The sequence below is a fragment of the Melanotaenia boesemani genome, chromosome 13, assembly GCF_017639745.1.
Source record: "Melanotaenia boesemani isolate fMelBoe1 chromosome 13, fMelBoe1.pri, whole genome shotgun sequence".
NCBI classification, from domain to species: domain Eukaryota; kingdom Metazoa; phylum Chordata; class Actinopteri; order Atheriniformes; family Melanotaeniidae; genus Melanotaenia; species Melanotaenia boesemani.
Genome location: NC_055694.1, coordinates 20,241,990 through 20,258,055, shown reverse-complemented (window position 1 = coordinate 20,258,055; position 16,066 = coordinate 20,241,990). Strand labels below are relative to the sequence as shown.

General features: G+C 38.0%; 1 protein-coding gene across 1 annotated transcript in view; it reads left to right on the top strand.

Annotated features, from left to right (window-relative positions):
- The first annotated feature begins 1,740 nt into the window (after window positions 1-1,740).
- Window positions 1,741-16,066, top strand: part of LOC121651463 (complement C1q-like protein 2) — a 29,187-nt gene continuing 14,861 nt past the window's right edge. The window contains exons 1-4 of the mRNA XM_042003699.1: window positions 1,741-1,854; window positions 2,587-2,658; window positions 3,598-3,681; window positions 3,770-3,832. Coding sequence (XP_041859633.1) covers window positions 1,794-1,854; window positions 2,587-2,658; window positions 3,598-3,681; window positions 3,770-3,832 — 280 coding nt within the window. The 5' untranslated portion in view covers window positions 1,741-1,793. The remainder of the gene's footprint in view (window positions 1,855-2,586; window positions 2,659-3,597; window positions 3,682-3,769; window positions 3,833-16,066) is intronic.

The following is a 16,066-nucleotide window of genomic DNA, read 5'->3' as shown; positions in this document are numbered from 1 at the left end:
CACTGTGACTTTTTCCTCAATGAGAATGGAGAGTTATTTGTCCTTGGTCTGGGTACAACTGATTTATATTTGAGCTGACTGATATTTTTAAATTTAGACCACTATTTTATTTTACTATGACTATGCTTAAAGTTCCATCCTCTTTGCTTTTTAGCCTTTCTCCCAATATTTGTATGGGTATAAGCAACAACACTAGTTGCTTTATGTTTTGTTAGAATCAACAGGCTTCCAAACTGCTCATTTCTCATGGAAAAGACACCGAGCTCTTTGGTTAAGAAACATTGGGATTATATGTATCTGTGGTTTTTAAAAACAATGACCAAGCTTCACTTTTTACACATTTAAACAGTGATTTGTTTTGTAAGAAATACTTTACAGAAACTGATTATCCATTAAAAACATAACAAATTTTTAGATGGTTCTTTATGAATGTTTTATTTTAAATTAATAAAATGTTTAAATCTGACTCATCCAAGTATGTTGTATAGTGACAGGAGGTGGTCTAATATAAATATTTTCCAAAAGTATTGAAAGGATGTCATGCAGGAAATTATGTATATATATATATATATATATATATATATATATATATGATAAGGAGGGTTAGTCATGTAATCTTCTGGCAAATATTCTTTGGGCCACTCTTTAAAAATTTTGGTCCTACAGAAACAGTTTGTTTGGACACAAGCTGGTCCAACTCATCTCCCTCTATTCACTTAAGAACCTAAATAATCTCACAGTTTATGATATGAATAATTTTCAGATTTGAACTTTTATCTGTGAAATGTTTTCAAATAAAGTTTAAAGAGTTTTTATAATTTTTGTCCTATTTCAAAGTTAACTCAAAGGTCCAGTCAGCAAATCTTTATCTTCTTTAAGTACTAGGTACAATAAAAAATTTAATAAGATACAGAGAAAATAAATTATGCAATAATGTATTATTTTATTTTGTAGGCAAGTTTCCTGATGTTTAAAGATTTGTTTAACATGTAATTTGTTGATTCATAGTGATTTATATATTCACACAAACATTGCTTGTTTTTACAGTTTAGATGCTTATTTTTATATTGCCTAGTTTTACCTCATTTCTCTTTTTCTCATACTAGTTTCACTACAAGTTTAGGCTTGATAAGTCTGACTTTTTTGTTCTTTATTGTCTGTTGTATTAATTTCTATTAACTGTATATTTCAAAATGTGCTAAAAAGAAATCCCAAATTCAAGAAATAAGTCCCACAGTCAAAGCAATTTATGTCTGAGTCACTGTTTTACCTAGATTTGTGCAGAATCCTCTTAAATATTGTTTACACAAATATTTAGATTTTTCTTTTTTGGGTTGACCATGAACCATGACAGCTAACTTTTCTGTATACAGTTTCTGGTTATTCACACGTTAAGATCAAAACTTCAACATGCAGACAATAATATGTAATTTATCACTAAATACTGTTTTTTTTTTTTTTACAAGTCCAAAGTAACAAGTCTTATCTTCTGCACGTTTCTAATCAACAACTTTGGTAATCATTAGTCAATCTGTCAAACAAAAAAAACACTATTTAAGTCACACAGAAACCACAAAGTTGAACTGCAGAGACTGACACTGAAAATCGAGATGACAATGTTTTTTTCACTGTTTCTAATAATCAGCTTTTTCTTCACAGCTCAGCTACAAGCAGAGTCTGCAAATGAAATTATTGCACATTTAAAGCAAACTGCATCACAGGGAAGAGAACTGAGAAATGTTTCTGATCATCAACAGACCTGTTCATATGACATTCCTGCTCTGCTGAAAGAGATGATCGCCTCTGTGGCTGCACTGAAGGTCGAGGTGAAATACTTACAGAGAGACAACGAAGGTATGTTGGTTATGTCAACAGAGATGACTGAGTGACTTATGAAAGCTGGGATTTAAAAAAAAAACTAAAAAAACAGAAATTCAATAAAATCCACAAAAAACCAGGAGCATACAGTACAAAAGAGAGAAAACCATATTGGATGCTGGAACTTTTAATTGCCTATATCACTGGTACCATATGACCAGATCTGTTTGATGCTGCCATTAACTCCAGGCACCCAGAAATTAATTTATCATCACAGCACACACATAACCAGCCAGGCTGTAAAACATATTACACAAACTGAATGAAACAATTCTACATGTTTTTATGTTGGAGCATATTTATACTTAAAAAGGGAGACTCACAAATCCTTTTACAGCTATCAGCATGTCTGAGCATAAGATGGCACATTTAGCTGTGTCATGAAAAACAGTAGCCAGAATGATGGCAGGACACCCAAGAACTGTCATGAACATTTGGCAGCTGTGTTCTGTTTACCTCCAGGAGGTTCCTCCAACTCTATCTGGTTCTTCATCTTTAAAGGTGGAATGTAATTATTGATTGTTTGATGTGCTGCTAACTACAATTTGTACCTCAGTCATACAAAATAATTATTTGAGTTTTAAAAGAAGTTTCTCTGCAAAGTAAAACAATACAATAAAACATCCCAGTAAAAAACTTCTTCCCAAAGAATTCTTAAAGAGTAAAGTTAACGTTTTTTTAAGTCTTTGTTGTTTTGTCACGTTTCAGCACAAGCAGCTAAGATAAACGAGCTGGAGTTGCAAAAGTCTGAGCTGGAGAAGCTGAAACTACAGTACCAAGGTATCCATTATAATATTGAGCTATAACAGTCAGAGATGGCTTCATGAGTCAGAGACTCGGACTCAAGTCGCACTTGAGTCACATTTCCAGTGACTTGAGATTCGACTTGGACTTGCATTTAAAAGACTTGAGACTTGACTCGAACTTGCAATGTGAGACTCGCGATCAATCTTATTTTTATTTAAAGAGTTTCTCTGTCTGATCTTTGTCTGCAACCTGTGTTGTGCTGTCATTTCTCCAGACGTACACTGATGTACCTTCATGCTAACATAGACGTGTCCACATGCACAATCAATCAAAAAAATAGAAATGCCAACATATCTGTTGCTACAGCACCACTGTATCCTTTGGGTATTAAAAACTTAATAAAGAGGGATCAAAATAAGGCCAGTGAACTGGAACGTCACTGGACACTGGATCCAGCACATCCACTTTCATCCACCTTAAAACACACATTGAGAAGTTAGTCCCTGTAATCTGAAAGGTAAGAGCCACAGCGGTGCAAACATTAGCTTGTTACTACCTTTGTACTAAAATAATGTTATCTCCATTCGATTGGCTTCACTAAATGTGTTTAGAAGAAGAACGAGACATTTACTGAACAATTAACAATAATTAAAATATAGATTTTTTAATTCAATTTTAAGAAGTTTAAAATGAATATTTTCTGTACTCATCTTGCGGTTATTTCAAGCCCTTAAAAAAATTATTGAGAGTTTTCTGATGCACTATTGCATTGCTTGTGCAGAACTTGACAACAATTTGCCATTTGAATCAGGTGTTGCAGCAGGGAAACGTCTAAAACCTGCAGGACAGCTGGTGATCCCTCCACTGCTGTGCAGCATTAGTGCAGTTGTGAAATTTAATCCTTCAGAAATGAATAACAATGGATACAGTGCTTTATTTCACATTGCATTTTTCTGCATAATATAATTTCAGCACAGGATGGAGAACTGGCTACTATTAAAACCAGAGCAAACATCACAGAAAACCAGTTGGAGGTTCTGAAGAAAGAAGGAGAAGGTTAGTGGAGTTACCAACAAAGTTATCATTACATCATTTGTATTATTGCAGCATCAGTAACGTTAATACAGCTGTTTCTGTTCCTCAGTGAAACGTGTGGCTTTCTCAGCCTCTTTGTTCGCCTCTGGATCAGGAGACGTTGGACCATTTAATGCTCACACTAATCTGGTCTTCAGACATGTTTTTACAAATATTGGAAATGCCTACAACCCACATAGCGGTACTTACATTTACACATTTTAATTATTAATTACATTGTCTTTGAATTGTTAGAAAACATTTTTTCTAGATTATTCTTTACTAAAAGAATTTAATTATTATGCTGCTACTGCTTCTTCTTCTGATGAGTGTTAATAATAATAATAATAATAATAATAATAATAATAATAATACAATGATGGTCATGATATCATCCTACAGGGTTTTTCATTGCACCAGTGAGAGGAGTCTATCAGTTTCAGTTCTACATATATGGACATGGACATGCTTCACATGCTTCAGGTGCTGTGCTGGTGAAGAATGGAGAACATGTGTGCATAGCATTTGAACATCAGCCTTCTCATGGTGCTAAAAGTTCTAATGGAGTCAGCCTACTGTTAGAGGTTGGAGATGTTGTGTTTATGCGTCAATGGGTTAACACAAGGATTTATGACAATGAAAATCGTCATAATACCTTCAGTGGCCATCTGCTTTTCACCATGTGAACAACTACAAACACTGCAGTAGTGTATCATCTTATTAGTACTAGTTTATTTGTTATTAAATAAAAGAACTACATGAATAACTTCTTAACAAGATAAGTTTGATTGTTTTTATATTTCCATCTCTAGATTGCTAATGCAACGTACAGTAACTACAACTAAAGGACAACATTTTATTGCATATTTTATATCTCAAAATGTCTTCGACTTTCTTATGATATTAAGAATTCTCTTCTTCATTTAAATCCAGATCAGCTACAGAAGTGACTGATGTGCTTTTTGTACAAGATTAAACCAAACCAGCTTACATTGCTTTCTGGTCTTTACACTTTTATTTAAAGATTTTTATTTTGTTCTGTAGAAACTGTTGTGTTTATTGACTCCTCAAGCTGAGATATTTTTTTTCTGTACTTTGAATAAAAAAATATTTGTACTATTTTTTTATTTCTTTTCTTTTGTGATATTAATTGATGATAATGCTTTTGTAGTGATTTAGCACCATTAAACATTAAAATATTAATTTCAATAATTACATAAAATTATGAATTATTAATCTTAATAATAATTATACCCCGAGGAGCACCACCACACAGATAGCTTTAATACTAATCTAATGGCTGTGTGGACACCATTGGAGTACTAAATTAATTATTTTAATAAATTAATTAATTCAAGCTAGTCAAATCAATCAGTTATCAATCAGTCTCAGGACGCTAACAACGTGAATTCTTCATTAGACGGGACCTATAATATGATTCAAAGGAGAAGCATTCACAAAACCAGACCAGTTTAGGATAAATTTAAAATATTTATTACTAGTCTAATCATGAATAAATGAAAAAGGGAATATTTACAAAGGTTAGAATGGAAAGATGAATCCAACATCGTGAAATGCAAATGTGATGTTCAAACCAGAATCTTATTTCAAGATCATATAATGTCTCAGAATGAATGAAACGTATGTAAGAAGTGAAACAAAAGGTAATTAACCTGTGGTGTTAATTAAACTAATGTTTAGGGAAAACTGGGAAGGATTTCTAAATCCTAAAAAGAAAAGGAAAATAGTCTCACCTGTTTAAAGCTGGAATTTTAACTGAAAAGCCAAAATTACTTCACTAAGAACTAATCTGTATATGACAATCAACCATTCTTGGCAGACAAGCAGCAGATGACCCAGGACTAGTCTGGTTCTGTTCGGACCAGAGGCGACTTACGACCGTTGTGGTGACACTCAGCTCACCAGGGGACGCCTGAGTAGGTGGTATGACTCACTGCTTCCATGTAGAAGGGATGTTGTCCCATGTTTGGTTCGTAGTTTAGGGTCTGAAGGCTCAGTCTGCTGATGCGGTCTGGTTCCAGGGCTCGGCTGGATTGATGGTGTCACAGATGGTAAGATAGTGGCTGCGGTGGTATGGCACAAGATCAGTCGAGTCCAGCTTTGGATCAGTCCAAAAAGAAAATCTCTAAAACTGGTTCTGAAGCGTTAACCAGTTAACCAGTTATCAAGATTAAGACTCCAAAATTAGAATCAAGATTAAAAATCAAAAAGAGAAAAACAAACTGGAAAAGAGCGTAGACTAAACGGATTTAATCAGTTCAAAAACACAAGATGGTTCATGCACACTAAGATGCAGACCCAAAGCTTAATCTTGTGATGTTCATTACATCACGGCAAAACTCAATTCTGCTCTCTGGTCTCTTGCTTTCTGGAGAGACTTCTGTAAGCGGTTCTGTGTCCGAAAAAAAGCATGTCTCAAGGAGGTCCAGAGTGCTGCAGGACAGCACCCGAAGAAGGAGCAGAAGTAAGAACACAAAACAGGAACTTCCGGTGTAGAGACTTATGGAGTAGGACGCGACTCCCCGAGCTCCTGCAGCAACGTTCGTTAATCTTATTACAGGCACACTTTTGCATCCTTCTTCCCGTCGTTTTTGGTGCGTGTTTTTCCCCACCACCTTAATCTCAACCCAGCGCCGACCTGTTTTCATTTAAAATGCCTCCAAAAGCTAAACCAGCTACACAACCACCGCGGCCTACCCCGCTCGCCTCAACCCCGTCTAGTAGTGGCTCCCATTCCTGCCTGGACGGAGCCGTGGGCGGAGGTAGCGACAGCACCAACCTTCTCCAACCCGATTTCAAGGCCGAACTGCTCTCATCACTCCGCGTCGAGATGGCGGCTATCTTCAAAACCGAGCTTCAGGCGGCCCTGACCGAGAATTTGTCAAACATAAAGACTGAGCTGCGGGCAGTGAAGTCGGAGCTATCTGACAGCATTACCAATATCCAGTCTGATGTGCACACTCTGAAAGGTACCGTTGTTGAAATGGAAACATCACTTTCTTCCTGCACTGACGACATCACCACCTTACGAATTAAAGTGGAGCGCCTGTCAACAGAACTGACAAGATTGGACAATAAATGCGAGGATTTGGAGGCTAGATCTCGGCGCAATAATATTCGATTCGTGGGAATTCCTGAGGACTCTCCCACCGCTGTAACGGCTACAGCCATCTCCTCTCTTCTCAAGGAGGCCTTGAAGCTCGAGAAAGAGCCTCTCGTGGACCGTGCTCATCGTACTCTTCAGCCGAAGCCGAGGCTCGGTGAGCGCCCCCGCCCTATTGTCGCCCGTTTGCACTATCACATGGACTGTGTGGACATACTGCGCCGAGCCAGGGCTCAGCAACGGTTCAAGATTGGAGACGTGACCTTCTCTATCTTCCCTGACTACACTCCGAAGACGGCCCGTTCTCGAGCCGCCTTTAATGATGTCCGACGTCGGCTCCGTGAGATACCAGGGATCCGGTTTGGGCTGCTTTATCCGGCGCGCCTCCGGGTTACACACAACGGTGCAGAGAAGGAGTTCAAAACACCAGAAGAAGCCACCGCATTCATCAGGTCGCTGGACTCGTAAGGGAAATAAGATGCATCACACCACACTGATATAGTGACTCTTTATGGTCAATATTTGCTATCCAGTTCAACTTGGACTTGTTTAGTGCCTTGTTACTACATGTTGCTAGACTTGCAGGGGCTCAAACAGAAGCCTGACTGTTACTATTAGTCTCAAACCCGTAAGCATTTGTTTAAGTTATTCAACTCCTGTGGAGTTAGCACTGGGTTCACCATCGTTTGGGGATGGGGTCGTTGTAAGTGCTATGGGGGGGAGGGTGTTGGGGGATGTGTTCTGGGTTCTTTTGTTTTTTTTTGTTTTTTTTTCTTTTTTTTTTGTTTTTTTTTTTTTCTTTTCTTCTCTCCTCCCCTTCCTTCCCTTGGGGCTCCTCATTCAGTCTAATGCTTTGTCTGAGAATTTAAAAAATGCCCTCAAACCCTAGTTCTTCCGATACTCCACATATCGGGTCTCCTGTAAGATTTTTAAGCTGGAATATTAAAGGCATGGGGAGTCCAATCAAGAGATCCAGAATATTTGCACATTTAAAACGCCTTAAAGCTGACCTAGTGTTCCTACAGGAAACCCACATGAACACCAAAGACCAGGTTAGACTTAAATGTCCTTGGGTTTCGGAGATATTCCACTCAAATTTTAATTCTAAAGCCAGGGGCGTTGCCATTCTAGTTAGTAAGTCAATTCAGTTTTCTCCCTCTACAGTTATATCAGATAAAAATGGGAGATATCTAATTGTTACAGGTACACTATTCCATGTTCCAATTCTACTAGTTAACATATACGCCCCCAATTTTGACGATCCGCATTTTATGAATAAACTTTTTGAATCCCTCCCCTCGTTACATAACAATCTCCTTATAATCGGTGGAGACATGAATTGTGTAATCAATCCCACCTTAGATCGTTCCAACCCTCGAACTTTGACCCCATCATTAATGTCAAGGGCTCTTTCTGATTTCATGTCCAAAAACGGTTGCATTGATCCCTGGAGATTTCATAACCTGGACTCAAAGGAATATTCCTTCTTTTCACAGATCCATCAGTCTTTTTCCAGGATTGATTATTATTTTATTGATTCTAAACTAATTCCTAAAGTAATTTCTGTTAATTACCACCCTATTGTTATTTCTGACCATGCCCCCCTTTCTCTAGATATTGAGTTTTCCTCGCAACCCCGCTATTCAACACCCTGGAGGTTTAATACCTTACTCCTCTCAGATAATAAATTCAATATATTCATTTCATCTAAAATTGATGACTATATTGCTATAAACAAAAATGACACAAACCCAATCTCATACTCATTGCTCTGGGAATCGCTGAAAGCTTATCTTCGGGGTCAAATAATCTCATACTCGGCTCATTTGAGCAAGGCCCGTAATGCCAGATTGCAAGAACTCTCCATTAATATTACTAAATTAGACCAACAACTTGCTATCTGTTCTTCTCCCAATTTACTTAAACAACGTGTTGAACTACAGACTGAATTTGATCTTATCACCACCAATGACGCAGAGCGACTCCTCTTACGTTCACGCGCTACATATTATGAACACGGCGACAAGGCAAGCCGGCTTCTTGCTCATCAGTTACGTCGCCAGGCAGCCTCCCGCACGATTCTCCAGGTTAAAGACTCTTTGGGTATACTGCATAAAGATCCCGCGGGCATTAACTCTGTTTTTTACTCATTCTATTCCTCTTTATATAAATCCGAGTCTCCACCCGATACTACTGAAATGCACTCGTTTCTGGATAACCTTGATTTTCCTGTAATAAACTCAGACTCTGCTAAAGAACTCGACTCGCCATTAACGGTGGAAGAAATTATCCTTGCTATGAGAAATATGCAAAATAACAAAGCTCCTGGACCAGACGGATTCCCAGTTGAGTTTTTTTAAAAAGTTTCAAGATAAACTGGCCCCACTACTGCATGCTGTATATAGAGAATCCCTACAACACGGTACTCTCCCCCCTACGTTACGACAAGCCTCCATACGTCTCCTCCTAAAAAAAGATAAAGATCCGGTCCTCTGCAGTTCCTACAGGCCTCTTTCGCTGATAAATGTAGACGCTAAAATCCTTGCGAAAGTTTTGGCCTACCGCCTAGAAAATATTGTACCAACTATTATTTCACCAGAGCAAACTGGATTTGTAAAGGGGCGTCAGTTGTTCTTTAATGTCCGTACCCTTTTAAATATTATTTACACTAGAACTAATACAGCAACACCTGAAGTAGTGATCTCGTTTGATGCCGAAAAAGCATTCGACAGGGTCGAAGTGAATTACTTATTTACTGTATTAAAGAAATTTGGGCTGGGCAACGAGTTCATATCATGGGTTCGTCTCCTCTACACATCTCCACAAGCTACTATCACCACCAATAACAATCAATCCAGTTTTCTCACCCTTGCCCGTGGCACCAGACAGGGCTGTCCTTTATCTCCCCTGCTTTTTGCGCTAGCTATAGAGCCCTTGTCAATCTTTCTGAGGTCCTCTTCCATTTTCACCGGGATTTCACGATTGGGCACAGAATTTAAATTGTCTCTTTATGCTGACGATTTATTGCTGTATGTTTCAGATCCTGCCCGTTCAGTCCCAACAATTTTATCCACCTTTCAGAGATTCGGATCTTTCTCAGGTTATAAAATAAATGTCTCTAAAACTGAATGTTACCCTGTGAACGCCTCAGCAACACAGCTCAAACAATCTGACTACCCTTTTAAAGTTACCCTGTCTGGCTTTAAGTATCTTGGGATCAATGTAACCAGAACATTAAACTCTCTTTTTTCTGCTAATTTTCTGCCTTTAATGTCTAAAATGAAATCTGACCTACATAGATGGGGAGGCTTACCTCTCTCGTTAATTGGAAGAATTAATGCAATTAAAATGAATGTCTTGCCCAAATTTCTATTTCTGTTCCACTGTCTCCCTCTTTTTCTCCCAAAGCAGTTCTTTAAAACAATTGACCAGATTATTTCTCATTTTTTATGGCGTGGGAAGCCACCCAGGATTCGCAAATCCATACTTCAAAGATGTAAATTCAATGGTGGATTGTCGCTTCCAAATTTTCAATTGTACTACTGGGCAGCACATATTCACAAGGTTTTATTTTGGTTCAAATCAGTGGATCTTCCATGGTGCGATTTAGAGGCGCAGTCATGTGATTTACCCTCTCTAACTGCTATGCTTACCTCTTCCATTCCATCCAACCTCTCTGGCTTTACGATTAACCAAGTGGTTCACTCCACACTAAGAATTTGGTATCAATTCAGGAGGCACTTTAAATTTAAATCAACATCTATCTTAGCTCCTTTATTGAGAAATCCTTTATTCCAACCTGCCTTCACGGATTCAACCTTCCTTGCATGGCATAATAAAGGCCTGAAATGTTTTAAAGATCTTTACAAGGATGAGATTTTTCGCAGCTTTACAGATCTCTCAAGAGAATTTCATCTCCCACCCTCCCATCTCTTTCGTTACTTCCAGATTAGACACTGCGTTAAGGCCTTGTTTCCAGCTTTTCCTTCTTCACCATCAAGTCCACAGTGGGAAGAACTTCTATACCTTGACTCTTCTCAGAAGTCACTTATCTCCAAAGTTTATAATGAAATCCTGTCTTTTGATTGTTCACCTGTTTCCAATGTCAAGACTGCTTGGGAACAAGAATTGGGTCTACATCTGGAACATGATTGGTGGAACTCTGCTCTTAAGAAAATTTACACTAGCTCAGCCTGCGCCAGTCTCACACTTATACAGTTTAAGGTATTGTTTAGAGTCCATTTTTCTAAAACTCGATTGTCACAAATCTATCCCAGTATTACAGATAATTGTGACAAATGCCATACTTCACCTTGCAACTTAACTCATATGTTTTATTCCTGTTCAGTACTCTCTCGCTTTTGGCAGAATTATTTTGATACCATCTCAAAAGTACTTTCAATCACCATAAAAATTTCTCCCCATGTCGCTATATTTGGATTCCCAGAAGACCATAACCGGTTTACCTCTAATCAACTAGATATTTTAGCCTTTACTTCCCTACTGGCAAGACGCCATCTTCTTCTTCACTGGAAGTCAACTAAAGCTCCTTCCAGCACTCAATGGCTTAGTGACACCATGTCTTTTCTAAAGCTGGAGAAGATCGGATGTTCTCTAAAAGGGAATTCTGATAAATTTTATAAGAAGTGGTGTTTCTTTTTAACATTCTTCCGTTCTCTGCAGACTATGCCCCCTGACTGATGGCTTTTTATTCATTATGACTCACTGTATTTTCACTGTTTCAACATGTTTACATTCCCAGCTACGATGTAGATGTGTGATACCCAATGTAATTTGCATTTTGTCGTTGTGCTTCTGTTCTAATGTGTCTTAACCTCCTAATAAAAATATGAAACAAAAAAAAAAAAAAAGAACACAAAACAAAAAGTAAGACTTTGTTGTAAGTTTTAGAAAGTTGATGTGGGAACTCCCCAAGGGTGTTGTTCTGAAATCCTTTTCAACCTATAAACATTTTTGTGGGCGGGTTTTGGGTCAGATCAGATAACAGAGGGGCTGTCTCTGTTACTTTCTGATTCCTTTGGAAGAATATCAAATTAAGCATTTGTGCAAATATCTGTATGTCTCTAAGTTATTAAAGTCTTAAATGAAACCTTATTAAACCATAAATGACACGTTGAAAGGCATAATAATCACACAACTGAAATCAAATAAATGTCATACCTTAAAAAGATAAAGACATGTTAATAACGTTTCAGGTCACCTTAATCAAGCTTGTTGATAAAACCTTGTACAAAATGATTGTACACAATGATTGATTACATCTATTAAACCCATAAGTTTACTCGATCACATCTTATATTTGAATGAAATTACTTTGAAATGATGAAGACAGAATCTTTTACTCTTTCTTCAAACAAATAAAGTCTTTTCTGTGGTGGGACACAGAGAGACCTTAAATCACTTTATTACCCTTTTGAATGTTAGATAAACATTTCTGATGTGTCCGAATGTCCTGGTTTTCATTAGGAGCTAAAATCGGTTCATCAGTTAGAAGGGAGGAAAACAGTTTCAAAGGAGACCATGTCCTTGAGTAAGAGTTACATCTAAAATCCATAAAATTTAGTTCTTTGTGAGATAAATCCTTGCAGATTTGTGGCTGCAGAAGATAAAATTTCAGAAACTTCCTAGATCTTTTATATAACTTAAACTTCCACTCCTTCCCAAGTCAGAGTTGACCTGGTGACCTGTGGAGCTGAAATCATGTCATGAGTCCTGTTCCAGCAGTCAGAAACCTGACTTCTAGGAGGAGTGCATTGTCCTGTCTGTAAGGAGGAGAAGTCCATCAAAGGTTTAATTCAGTCAGGAGATTAAACAAAAGTCCCAGTCTTTTTTTTGAAGATACTGGAATCCACTACACTTTCTTGCATTACTGGTGACTGCCAATTAAAGTGTTGTGGTGTCGTCAGGGAACACTCAGTTATGTTGTTGAAATACTCACTTTATTCAGCATGATGTTCTGTGTCTGTAACTCCAACATATCTTGCTTCCGGTCTTCTTCTTCTCCTCTGTACTGTCTGTTACTGCCATCTAGCGTACAGGCTGGTACACCACAGGTGTCTTCCAGTATATTTAAAAACTGGAGCATAAGACTTCATGGCAACATGATATATACAAAATCATGTTGTAATAAGAAAATATGGCATCAGGAACCACTGTTATAAATAAGTTTGGTAAAATGAACTACTTTATACCATCACCATACTTTACCAGAGACTACAAACTGATGAAAGGACTGGTTCTGTTCTAGGGATAACTTTGGAGCTGCTGAAGCTGATTGTCCTGAGAAGTATGCTGCAAAAGTTACTGAAAATTGTGAGAAATTCCTCACATTCTCCACACAACACACTAAAGAAACAACAGTGTGTGTTCAGTGATAGACTTTGTCAAGATTCCTGCAAAACAGAAAAGTACAGGAGAGCAGAAAGGTTTCTACCAGCAGCCATCACCCTATAGAACAAGGCACTATTTATTTATTTAGCCTTTATTTAACCAGGTTAGTTCCATTAAGATCAAAGATCTCCTGACCAAGAGGATTGCAGCATAGTTGCATTAAAACAACAATGTCAAAAATTTACAACATTAATCTTTTTAAGAATTTTATTTTTTATTCTTATTGTAAAGCACTTTGTGATTTTTATCTGTGAAAGGTGCTATACAAATAAAATTTCTTTCCTTCCTTACTTTCATTAAAACTTTGAAAACTATTAGTATTTTTATAGCATTTTATAGCCCAAATTGCTTCTGATGGGTCGTGGTCGAGTGCCTTGCATGGCAGTTTCCGCCATCAGTGTGTGAATGGGTGAATGTGATGTATAATGAAAAGCACTTTGGGTATCATCCCAGGTACAGTAAAGAGCTATTTAAATACAGACCATTTCTTTTTTTTAAAAAATAAATTTTATGACCATTTTTGGTCTGTCTGATCTTGTTTTACATGTCTTCCAAAAACATGCATGTAAAAACATGAGTGTAGTGATTTAGCGTCATTAAAAGTGTTTAATAAAATTATTAATTTTAATAATTACATAAAATTATGAAATTATTAATTAAACCTTGGGGAGCACTACCACACTGGAGCTTTGATACTAACCTAATGGCAGTGTGGACACCATTAGAGTACTAAATTCATTAATTGAATAAATTAATTAATTCAAGCTAGTCAAATGAAATCAGTCATCAATCAATCAGTCTCAGAATGCTAATAAGGTGAATTCTTAATTCGAAGGGACCCATAACATGACTCAAAGGAGGAGATCACAATAACCAGACGAGTTTAGGATAAATATATAATATTTATTACTAGTGTAATAATGCATGAATGAAAAAGGAAATATTTACAAAGGACTTCGAATAGGAAAATAAATCAAACATTGTAAAATGCAGAATATGGTGTTCAAACCAGACGCTTATTTCAAAGTAATTTGTCGAAATGTATAAAATATGTGGGTCGGTTGTGTCTCGGATGGCAGAATAGTGAATAATTTGCGGTGGTATGTCACAAGATCAAGTGTCCAGTTTGATCTTGAGAAAAAGAAAGCTCTGTAGAACTGGTTTTGAAGTGTTTGTCAGCCTGAGTTAACCAGTTATCCAAATTAAAGTTCAAAAGATAAAAACATAACTGAAAAGAAAAGTATCAACTTCTTAAATGCAGGCGCAAACTTAATATTGTAGTGTGAGTGTGTGGTGCTGACAGTTGATGACTGATGTCTTCCACCTGGGGGGGGCTTGGGGAGTGTGATTAGGACGCAACTGGGTCTGCAATCAGAGAAATGGGAATTGAAGGGGAAAGGAGACAGACTGGAAGCCGGTGCGGCCGACGGAGGGAAAAGCCTTTTGGAACTGGAGCTGGAGTTGTGGCACTGTGGCGGGTGGATGCTGTTTGCAGCTTATAGTGCTGCTGGCAGCTAAGACAGCTGAGTAGGGGAGCTGTGTCGTGCTGACTAGGTGGAGAGACTGGGTGCTTCCTTTAGGCAGCTTTAGGGACTGGGGATTAGTGAGTGCCTTGCCTGTGGGTTGCTAAGTTCTCTGTGGTATCCTGATGACTGCAGCTGCATGAGATGCTGCCCAGCTCGCACAGCTGTCCTGTGGGGGATTCCAATATCTAGACCCCACGGGGGGTCTTGTTATCAGACAGGGGGAGGATAAGTCTACTTATTTTAATTATACCCTTATTGTTATGTTTTAGTTTGTTGGATATATCCAACTGTTGACTGTTTTTTAAGATTTATTAATTGACATCATCTGTGACAGCGATCATTTAAAGAGGCAGCCATATTGGTTGGGCAGTGCTTTGCTTCCCCCTAGTGACCAGAGGGTTGTTTTTCTGATTTGCCTATGGCTGTAGTGGCTCTTTTAGGGATGGTGTGTAGGTGAATCCCCCAGTCTGCAGTGTACCCTCTGCTGGGCAGAAAGTCCTGTGTGCTGTGCCTCTTTTAGGGTGTGTGACCTTCTTTTGTTTGCAGTGTTGGTGTATGTGACGACGAGGAAGCTGCCTAGCCCTCTGAAGTGCCCTTTCTGACCTGCCGCCTGAGACGTCTTAAATCGGACATTAATTCCTTTAGTTTATTATAAATAAATTTTGTATTTCAGTATTTTCAACCGGTTTGTGGTGGGTGCTCTTTGCCTCTGAAACCGGACCAGACTAGAAAAACAAACAGCTTAAAACATTTAATAACAGAAAAAAATATTACAATATGCCTGATGTAATTTACATTGCGGCAACTTAATACTTTCTTATCTCTCCAACTAACTCTCATAGAGAGACATAGTAGCTGTTCTGTGACCATTACAAGTCCATTTGGGGTCTGTACAAAAGCTGGTCAAACAGGAAGCAAGCCTGAAAACCCTGTCCCTGGAAGATCATCAGAAGTCTAACCAATTCCTTTGTTCTAAGTTTAAGAAAGTTGATGTGGGAACACCCCCACTGAAGCGTATGGGGCCATTCTAACCAATGAGCAGGCGTGACTTTGGTGGGCAGCTCAGATAACAGACACAGGCTGGTCTGATCCTTTTGTAAAGAGTATCAAATTAAACATTTTATGAATATATCTGTATGTCCAAATTACTAAAGCCTCAAATGTAACATCAGAAAACAAATAATCACACAATAGCAATAGTTAGAAGGTGGTAAATTGTGGTGGGACACAGAGACCTTAAATCACTCTTACCCTTTGGAATGTGCAAACACACCACTCTTGGTGTGTTTCCAGATGTCTTGGGGCC